Genomic DNA, 10,125 nt, shown 5'->3' with positions numbered 1-10,125 from the left:
GGTCAGAGTGGGTCACAGCGGGTCACAGGAAGTCACAGAAGGTTACAGGAGGTCAGAGTGGGTCACAGCGGGTCACAGTTGATGGCGGCGGTTTCTTACGGACAGGATGGCCAACGGGAACAGGAAGCCAACGCTGAAGCGGTAGTAGTTGACGGGGTATTCCCAAGGCATCATGGGGTAATGCTCGAAGCACACCGACTGGTTAGTCTGGTCTCTGCTCACCTCTTTGTGGCGAAAGAAAACCACACCCACTGCTACCTCTTTAAGCCAGATGGTGGCGCTGGCGATCCATGCTGCAGTCATAGAGCGGAGAGAGGTAAACCTGGAGAGGGGAAGGCAGAAAGGTTTTCCATGTGGCTTGAATCTGCTGGTGTGAAACGGTTCCAGCGGATCTACCTGAGAGGATGGACCACGGCCAGGTAGCGGTCCATGCTGATGCAGCATAGGAAGCCGATGCTGATGTAGATGTTTTCGTAGAGCAGGAAACCACAAAGCTGACACAACCACTCTCTGTGCTGCCAGTCGTCGTTCTGAAAGAAGAAACAGAAAACAACCAGGCTGACATAAAACTGCCAAATCCTTCAGAGGTCTTCTCTTCAGCAGAACCCATTACCCGAAAGATGTACTGCAGCCAGAGCGGCAGAGACGCCTGGTAGAGCAGGTCGGACACGGTCAGGTTGAGCAGATAGACCCCCAGCTCGTTCCTCTGCCTCAGCTGGACTGCAGCATGGTACAGGGAGTACAGGTTGGAGGGAACACCCACCTGAAATCAACCACCAATGTTTCACTTCATGTGTTGGGATTATATCGGACTGCCAGTGTTTGGTACCAGCTTCCTGTCACTCACTGACTCTGAGCCTGGGTATGCTAATGCTAACAGTTTCTTTACAGCTGTAGCTTCTGTTCATGTCTACTGATGTTTGGGAAACTCCTTCAAGTTTGGATCACAGCTAAAAAACACAAATACTTCAAACTCTGCTTGTTTTGATAGTTCAGACACTGAATATACCTTACTATGCATTAATACGTGCAGCGGAGACAGTTTTAGCACTACAGCACATCTACAGTCTTCCTAATTGCTGCTTTACGGGCTCAGCCAATCAGCACCTTTTTGTTTCGTTGGTGCTGATTGGCTGAGCCCCAAATACAATTACAAACACCAGCTAATCATGCGTCACATAACACTAAGGCTAGGCTAGGTTTCTGCGTTTTCATCCAATAATATAGAAAACTTCAACAAAAAACTCAGCGAATGGTTTGGAGTTATCTACTGCTGTGATGCTGAAGGTTTGAGCTATTAGAGGTTTCTGGTTGGTTGAAGGGTTCAGTTCTTCTCCAGAACTTCTGGGTCCATTTTCTGAAGACCTTGTTCAGACATAAAGTTAAAACCCTAACAGTTTTACACCCCATAATAATCTTTATAGTTTTCTAGAAGTCCTTAAATGGTGTGAGCAAGACTGGACCAGAAGCAGGCAGAAGCAGCTTCAACAGCAGATCTAACAGAACATCTAGAGGCTTCAAATAAAAATCAAGGAACTCTCCAAACCAACCGCAGTGATGCAGCAACCCTCTGCTGATTGGTCACTGCGGCAGCACTTCCTTGCTGCCGCAGCAACCGCTTCAGGCAGGAAGCTGCATTTCCGCCGCCCTCTCAGTTTGAAGCATTCAGCATGAATGAAGTTTTGCGCGGCCGGTGGAGAGCCTCTCACCAGGAGCACCAGGATGTAGACGCAGGAGAAGACGTACTGGTGGACTTCATGGCTGATGGTGCAGTTGATCACGATCTCTTCAGACATGTCCGACTCACTTACACGATCCAGCCAGAACACAACTGGTCTGCTGCTGCAGTGACGGAGAAAAGCAGCTGGTCCTGGTCTCTGTGGAGAACACGAGTCTGGCTTAGAACAGGTCCACTGTTTCTTAGCTGGTGATCCACCGGATCCCTCCTAGCAACAGCAAGCCAACACTGGTCACAGCAAGCTAACACTGGTCACAGTGAATTAGCTAACACTGGTCACAGCGAGCTAACACTGGTCACAGTGAATTAGCTAACACTGGTCACAGTGAATTAGCTAACACTGGTCACAGCAAGCTAACACTGGTCACAGTGAAGTAGTGAATTAGCTAACACTGGTCACTGAATTAGCTAACACTGGTCACAGCAAGCTAACACTGGTCATAGTGAATTAGCTAACACTGGTCACAGCAAGCTAACACTGGTCACAGTGAGCTAACACTGGTCACAGCGAGCTAACACTGGTCACAGCGAATTAGCTAACAATGGTCACAGTGAATTAGCTAACACTGGTCACAGTAAATTAGTTAACAATATCACTTGACAAATGTTTCAATTGTTGACTGTCTCTATAACTTTGTATTTTTGTTTTTATGATGTAAAGCTCTTTGAAATGCATTCCTGCTGACCAACCCAATGTGCCTCACAGCAGAATAAAGATGGCTTCCAGGATACCAAACAGATACATTTTCTATCCGGGCCAATCCATATTATTGCCCTCATTGGTCCCATAAGGGGCCCACCTGGCCTGCTCCGTCATCACGGCAGAATTTTTGAAAAGATAGTTCCCGATCTGAAACAGCTGAACCTGCCCATAAATATGTAAATCAGTGTTAATACCCGAAAGGCTGCAGCCACGTGTCCCAGTTACCATGGCAACGGCCCCTGTTTGCAAGGATAGGCGGTTTTAATGATATAATCTGTTTAAAAGGCGCATTTCGGGAATGATGTAATGATTACTGATATTAATTACTGATGATTTCTAAGAAGAGATGTTTGATCTAGAGGTGCGCCGATCGGTCGGCCACCGATAATATGGGCGATTTCCGTGAAAAATGTCGGTGATCGCCGATCACGGTCTCTTGGTTACCGATCACCAAAACGATCACATGTGTCTCACTTCGCAGTGAGATGTGCAGCTCATCTCCTCTTTCTTTCACACTGCGCAAGCGCACAGCAACAAATCCTGTCGTGTAACTATAACGCTCTGGGCGTAAATGGGGAAGTTTGAGTGTTGCGGCGGAAAATTGCCTCGGGAGTGAAGCACGTCAAAATCCATCAACACAACGAAGATAATATGGTAATTAATAAACAAGAATTAGACGGAGTTTGGCAACATCGAGGCTCAATGCAGGAGAAAAAAGACTTCTGGAGCGATCAGTCAGCAAGTAAAGCAGTAACTACCAACACTCACCCGGACTAGCATCACCGTCAGAAAGCTAAACAAATAAACCTAAAAATAATTCAAGTCTTCAAGCTGGCAGTGTAAGCCGCTGGTTCTGGTTCTGCTCCAGCTGTTGGACCGCCGTTACTGGTGGTAATATTTCACAGACGGAGCCGCTCAACCTCCACCCAGCAGTGAACTCTCACACCGAACCTCTGCTTAGAGCTGCAGCAGGGAACTAAAACAACAACAAAAATATTTTACATATGTATTAAACTTTCGCTGTCCTAACATAAGATAGATGAGCTCTGAAAAATAATCGATCTCTGCCTCCTCCCGTGTTCTGCAAAATTACTCCGCTCAGTCAGAAACAGCCAATCAGAGCCAGCATTAATCAGCTAGCCAATCAGAGCCAGCATTAATCAGCTAGCCAATCAGAGCCAGCATTAACAGCTGGTCGCTATCAGGAAGTGTTGATTCAGTAACTCAAGATTGTTTATTTTAATGCAACCTGCGTTTGACTTTGAATGTCTCCTTTATTACTTGACATTATTTGATATAAGCAGATTTATTTGACTAATAATTTATGGCACTGAGAGCCTTACTATTAAATATTATTTTACTGATTTCAGGTTTTTCAGTTGTCCTTTTGACTGAGTAGCTGCCGTTTTGTGCCTGTAAGTATTTTTGCATGTTTTATGTATGATGAAGTGAATTTATTGCCAGATCATTTTTTTTTATTTTGCCAAATCACATAGTAGCATTTATACCTAAAGCGAAAACTTAACAGTTAATCCAGGCGATCGAGGTTTGTGGACAAATCAGGTCCAGATTTCACGTTTCCGGTTTCTCGCTCATTTTTGTGAATCCCGAATTGTGTAAAATTTGGCGCCGCAGTTTCTGTGCGAACGCTTCATACACCAGAACCAGAACCAGGGCAGGTCCCAGATGATTCGGCTCCAAGAGGTTCTGTTCTGCTTCCGTCCAGAACCAAAGTTCTGCTGGAGCCAGCTGCTAATTGGACCTTCTGGACCAGAAGAACTCTGAACCAGCATGAGAGGTTCTGGTTGGTTCGATCCATGTAGGAGGTTCTGTCCGTGATGGACCGGGATGAACAGAACCAGAACAGAACCAGAACCGTGATGTTTGGAACCGGAAGCCTCAGTGAAGCACGGTGATAGAGGAGTGATGGTCCGGAACCAGAAACTCCTGTGAGTCCATCTGCTCAGCAGCTGAAGCTCAGTCAGAACCATCATCAACAGAACCAGGGTCCCAACGCAGCAGAATGTCCTAGTCAAAGTCCAGCCCTCCACCTGACTGAAGGAGAAGGTTCTGCATTGGTAACTCACAGAACCAACTGGACCTTCGGAGCTGAAATGTTTCTTTCGTTTCTGGAGGAAAAAAATGAGGAACCTTAGTTTCACTGAGTTTTTACATCCGGTTCTGGAGTTCTAACTGGACTTTGTTCTTGGCGGAACCGGGAGATCAGGACCCAACGGACTGTGCCAGACCCCCCCACCCAGACCCCCCTCATCTCCATGGCAACATTCCCGCGCGTTCCTACCATCAGCTGCAGGTCCAGCGGGAGAACCGTCCTGGTTCCGGAGAGGCTCCGCTTCTTTTCAGGGACAGCTGCGTCGCGGATCCGAACTTCTGTCAGAAGTTCGGTTTCGAAAGAACCGGAGAGCAGGAGAGGCTGCTTACCGGCTGTTTCCGCTCCGGCGGTCTGCGGCAAACTGGCAGCGCGGCGCGGCGCGTCGCGCACCGCGTTGCGCGCTCACGCTTTAAATCACACGCGGCTCCTCTGCAGAAGGCGCATGCGCATCTGGAGTCAGGACGGCAGGAAACTACAGGAAGTTTTAGTCTCTCCGATCAGGGTCAGAACTGAGACCAGAACCAGAACCTCCTGTAGGTTCAACCTGATCAACAGAACCATCAGTCCAGGCCATGTGCGAAATTCTGACCAGAACCAAGGTTCTGGTCAGAATTCAGAACCTTCTTTATGGTGCTGGACCGACCAGTAGAACTCTGGAAGGAGTGAATACTGTTCAGGTTCTGTTTGGTTCTGACACAGCCTAGGAACCAGGAGGTTATTCTGGTGCATTCTGGGAAATAAAACCAGAGCAGCAGATGTATAATCATCATAATTCAAAACTCACTGAATATTTAAGATTCATCAAAAACATGAATTCAGTTTCATCAGCGCTCCGTCGCTGCAGCATAATCAAATTAGTGATGATGAAAGTTATCACTATTCGTAATATTATCAATAATTACTCCAGGTGTTTTGAGGAACAGGAAGTTTTTAGCAGCAGCTTGAAGGTTGTGGGTTCGATTCCCGTCTCACTCCAGAAACACGATCAGAACCTTCTGGTTGGTTGTTTGTCTTTCTGTGCTGACCTCCAGGTGACCCCGCCTCTCACCTGTTGACCTCTGGAGGGATAATTATTTTGGAGTCTAATCAGTTCATCTGATTAATTCAGTTTATAGAAAATCAATGACTGCCGACCCGCCATTAAAATACCTAAACACTAGTAACTAGTTAATTACTACTTTATTACTAGTAGTTACTAGTTAATTACTAGTTCGGTTTGATGACCCGGTTTGGAACAAGTGGTTCTGTTGGGATTCTGACGGTTCTAGTGATCCAGAGGACATGGTTCTCCTGCGACCCGCCAGAACCGCGTAGAGAACCCAAACCCAGTTCTGAAATGAGCAGCGCAAGCCGTTTCCGTTTAGAGATCTTTATTCTACTGAGTCCAGCAGAACCAGAACCACAGGTCCGTTTTCAGCAGTCATCACATCACAGCAGACAGCGACAGAACAAAATGCAGCCGGAACAAACCGGTTCCACCAGAACCCCAGCAGAACCTCTGGGCCCGGCTGAGTTCTGGCTCCAATATTTACACCAAATAAAAATGTACAAAAGTTACCGAATAATTTACATAAAACGATTCAGAACCGGCAGAACCGGTCCGATTCAGTGTTTCTTCATCATCATCATCATCATCATCTGTTAAAGGGAAACCAGCTGATCAGAACCAGAACATTTCTGGTTCTGGACTCTCCTCCAGAAACAATGAGCTTCAAAATAAGAACCGGGTCAGAACCAAAGTTCTGTTCAGGAGACCTGGAGAGGAAATATGGACCAAAACTGGAACCAGACTTACTGGATCCTGGGTTCACCACATTCACACCGAGCTGGCTCTGTTGGGTTCTGTAGCGGATCTTTACGACGTATTTCTCTGTATTCCCGATCCAGACGCTGGACCGGGTCAGAACCACTCTGAGTGGAACATTCTGGGGAAACCGGGTCAGAAAGATGACTGGGTCATCTTCTGGCCTGATTTTCCGAATGGTGGTTCTGGAGGTTCTGATATGGAGCGGGTTTCTTGCTGCTGTCTATGTGGAACCAGAACCAGAGGTCAAGTTCCTGACCGAACCGGTTCTGAGGTTCTGTTAACAGAGGTCCAGTTTCTGCAGCCGGGCCTAGAGGCCCAGCAGAACCACAGCCGTCTGGGCCGGGCCTCAGCCCACACTCAGTGGTTTTGGGTCAGACCCAGCGGTTCTGCTTCCCGGAACGAGAAAGTGATGCATTCTGGGACAGCAGCTAAACATGTAGGAAGGCTGTAATTACTGGGCGGTTCTGTTTACCCGGGCCGGAATGTTCCGGGCTGCTTCCCAGCATTCAACCTGCTGGCTACTCAGAACTTGCAGAACCTATCAGAACCAGGTTCTGAGCAAGTCCAGTTCTGTTCCAGGAATGTGTTTTGACCCGGTCCGGTTTAGACGCAGCCGTACTCGTACCAGACGGTCTGCGGGTCGTTATTGGGGTCCGGAGATGCCGGCGTGCTTTTGGGTCGCTCCGAGGAGCCATCTTTGTTGGAGTAGGCGGAGTCAGAGGGCCGTCCCTCCGTCGAGGTGCCGCCTCCCTCGGGGGCAGGGTCGGGCTGCGCAGCCCTGACGGGGGTCACCATGGCGACCTCCCCGCGGTGGCTCCGCCCCCGGTCCTGCTGCAGGTTGAGGGACGGCGAATGGCGGACGGCAGGAAACCCTGTCGGCTCGGCAAACCGAGCCGACAGGGGGCGCTCGCGCTTGGCCCCGCCTCCGCACCGCGCCGCCCCGTCTGCCTCATTTCCACGGTAACTGTCGGGTCCCTGGGAGCGCAGCAAGTCGGCGGAGGCCAGGCTGAAGGCCCTGCTCAGCGATTGGCCGGCCGGCTGTCGAGGGGAGGGTTTCACACTCTGACCCAGCCTCTGATTGGCCGAGTGGACGGTGGGAGAAACATAGCTGGTGGGCGTGGCCTGATCCCTGCCAGACACAGCGGAGGGGGCGGGGCTTCGGCTGAAGTAGTCCGCCATCAACTCGTCAGCGCCTCCGGTGGACAGCTGGGGAACAACAATTAAGGAAACTGATAATCACTCCATTGATCTATTGGTGCCAGGGGGCGGGGCTTCTCACCAGGGGCGGAGACAGCAGGTTGCTCTCCTCCAGGAACTCCTCCAGTGTCACCATCTCACTTCCTGGAGAACCTGGGCGGGGCTTAGTCCTGGCCCCGCCTCCACGCTGCGGTTGGGCCCTCTGGGGGGCGTGGTCATAAGGGAGGGTGGAGCTCCGTGACAGGCTCTGCTGTGATTGGCTGAGGAACATGACATCATCACTGGAGAGGCTGGTTGAGTGCTGAGGGCGATCGAAGGCATCTGAGACCAGGAGAGAGATTTGGTTCTGTTACCGATCCGATTCTGGTTCTGGACCATGTCTAGGTCGGGGGTTCTGGTTCTGGGTCGGTGTACCTCTACAGGTGATGGGGGAACTGGACCCGGACGTGTTGTGGCTGAAGTCTTCAGAACCGGGTCGGCCTCCAAAGACCTGGTCTTCGTCAAAGAAACCCGAAACGACAATTTCCGGGTCAGGAACGCAGCGTGTTCTGGTTCTGCGGGTCGCTGCCGTGCTGGTTCCGGAGGCCCAGTTTGGAGTGGAACTCGGGCGGTTCCTGTGGATCACACCTGGGGGGAGAACCAGCAGCAGAGTTAGCTTCCGGAACCGACCGAGAGTGTTCCCATGGAAACAGAGATGTTCTGCCACGCTGCCTGGAGGAGCTGTTGGTGCTGAACCAGACCGGTTCCGGTCTACAGCCTGAAACGGAAACCTGTCCCTGTGGTTGCTCCTGCTGAGGTGAAGGGGGCGCTGTTGGGTAAAACAGGATGGAAACACTCAACGTTTCAGGGACATTTCACGTTTTGAAGCATAATAAAGGAAAACTGACTCCAGCTGATTTGGCAGAAACGTTTCCTTCACCAGCAGATGCAGTTAGTCAGTGCAGGGGGCATCGCTGCTCACTCCCCGGTCACATCGCATGCAGCACTGCAACCTCCACCTGCATGTCTGCAGCCTGATGTGTCAAAGGCTGCGTTCACACTGCAGCCTGAAGTGACCCAATTCCGATTTTTTTGATGTAATGCAACGTGTATCCGATCTTTTCATGACAGTCTAAACAGCACAGGTCAGATTCTCTTCGAATGCGACTCGGGCCACTTGGACATCCGACACGTATCCAATTCAAACACGACCTAACGTTCACGTCGCATTCATCTGACCTGAACGTCACTGATACTCAACAAACTCCACTATAATGCATCCTGATACACAAGTGGGAAGAATAACAACAAACATGGCGGACTATGAGGATTAAGTTGTTAATATGCTGCATATGTAGAAGCTAAGCTCCACCGTTAGCCTCCATATTTACTTCCACAAACACAGAGCACTTCTTCTGTTTATGGCGGTTGGCAGAACACTGAGAACGCTGACGTTATTGCGCCCTCTACTGGGCATGCGGGACACTTCCAGGTTCTTGTCCGTTCACACTGCAGAACACATACAGGTTGCATATGTTCAGAAGTGTGAACGGCCACGGCAAAAACAATCCAAAAACTTGGAATTGGGTCACTTCAGGCTGCAGTGTTCAGGTCTGGTCGGGTCCGGCTGCTGATGTCATTGCGACGCGGCGGCTGCTCACCGTTAGCTTCGTCTCCGTTGACGCTGTCGCTGCTGCTGCGATGTCCACCGCGCTCAGCCGGGCCTGTGGACCAATCAGAGAGCGTTAAACCCGGCCCGCACCAATCAGGGCGAAGCGGCGCAGCGGCCGTCGTCCTTCTGGGTCGGGCCCGACCAGGACCATGGAAACAGTTCAGCCAGCATGTCCTGCTGAGGTTCTGCTCAGGTCCGATTCCAGGAACCAAACCAGAACCCCTGCAGACTAAGCAGCAGATGGAGCAGCAGCCAAACAGCGCTGAGCGTGGCAGGAAGAGGCGGGGCTTGGGCAGGAAGGAGGTGGAGCAACAGGTAAACAGAACTACTCACTATTAACTCGTCCATCAGCATGAAGAGCGAGAGAGAGAGAGAAAGAGAGAGAGGGATGGGAGATGATGATGATGATGATGAAGGGGGAGGGGCCTAGAAAACTCCTGTGGTTGCGATTGTAGGACTACTGATGACCTCATCTGTGATGTCAGAGGATGACCAAAACCGCAGGCGTCTGGAGAGAGAGAGGGCGGGGCGAGACGAGGAAGAAGAGGAAGAGGAGGGGAGGAGCTTGTCCTGACTTCTGCTGCGCAGGAAATGGAAACGTCTGGGGGGAGGGGCTGATAGGAGGAAGATGAGTAAAAGAAAAGTCATTGATCAGATATTGATGATTGTTTCCCAGCAGAACTAGGGATGCATCGATCTGATATCAATATCTGTATCGGTTTGATACTGAAGGAAATTGTAGATCAGGTGTCCAGAGTTTCCTCCAGCTGGACCCAGTTTACCTGGCTGAGCAGGCAAAAGTAACTGTAAGATGCATTAATGAACAGCTAAATCTCAAAGATTAAACTGACAGCATCAGACTGTTGCTATGGTAACAAAACAATCTAATTATGTAGATTGTTCTTTGAACTTTTAC

General features: G+C 50.0%; 2 protein-coding genes across 5 annotated transcripts in view; both read right to left on the bottom strand.

Annotated features, from left to right (window-relative positions):
• Positions 1-6: 6 nt before the first annotated feature.
• On the bottom strand, positions 7-4,956 carry LOC106935214 (ovarian cancer G-protein coupled receptor 1-like). Its single transcript, XM_015015574.1, has 5 exons — positions 4,744-4,956; positions 1,710-1,877; positions 614-763; positions 397-530; positions 7-322 (listed from the first exon to the last, which is right to left on the bottom strand). The coding sequence occupies exons 1-5, from the start codon at positions 4,744-4,746 to the stop codon at positions 73-75; spliced, it is 705 nt and encodes a 234-aa protein (XP_014871060.1). The 5' UTR covers positions 4,747-4,956; the 3' UTR covers positions 7-72.
• A 1,574-nt stretch (positions 4,957-6,530) lies between these two features.
• LOC106935215 (protein Daple-like) overlaps positions 6,531-10,125 on the bottom strand; it is a 59,143-nt gene continuing 55,548 nt past the window's right edge. For 2 of the 4 annotated variants that reach the window (XM_015015576.1, XM_015015575.1), the window contains exons 27-30: positions 9,199-9,261; positions 7,973-8,185; positions 7,641-7,879; positions 6,531-7,567 (exon numbers count right to left, since the gene is read on the bottom strand). In XM_015015576.1, coding sequence (XP_014871062.1) covers positions 6,965-7,567; positions 7,641-7,879; positions 7,973-8,185; positions 9,199-9,261 — 1,118 coding nt within the window. In that variant the 3' untranslated portion in view covers positions 6,531-6,964. Of the gene's footprint in view, positions 7,568-7,640; positions 7,880-7,972; positions 8,186-9,198; positions 9,824-10,125 lie in introns of those variants that run through there. The other 2 variants (XR_001421850.1, XR_001421849.1) reach the window with 2 other exon arrangements.

The sequence above is a fragment of the Poecilia latipinna genome, unplaced genomic scaffold (assembly GCF_001443285.1).
Source record: "Poecilia latipinna isolate Pla-1442-1.1 unplaced genomic scaffold, P_latipinna-1.0 Scaffold1929, whole genome shotgun sequence".
NCBI classification, from domain to species: domain Eukaryota; kingdom Metazoa; phylum Chordata; class Actinopteri; order Cyprinodontiformes; family Poeciliidae; genus Poecilia; species Poecilia latipinna.
This window is presented reverse-complemented; position numbering and strand designations above follow the sequence as displayed.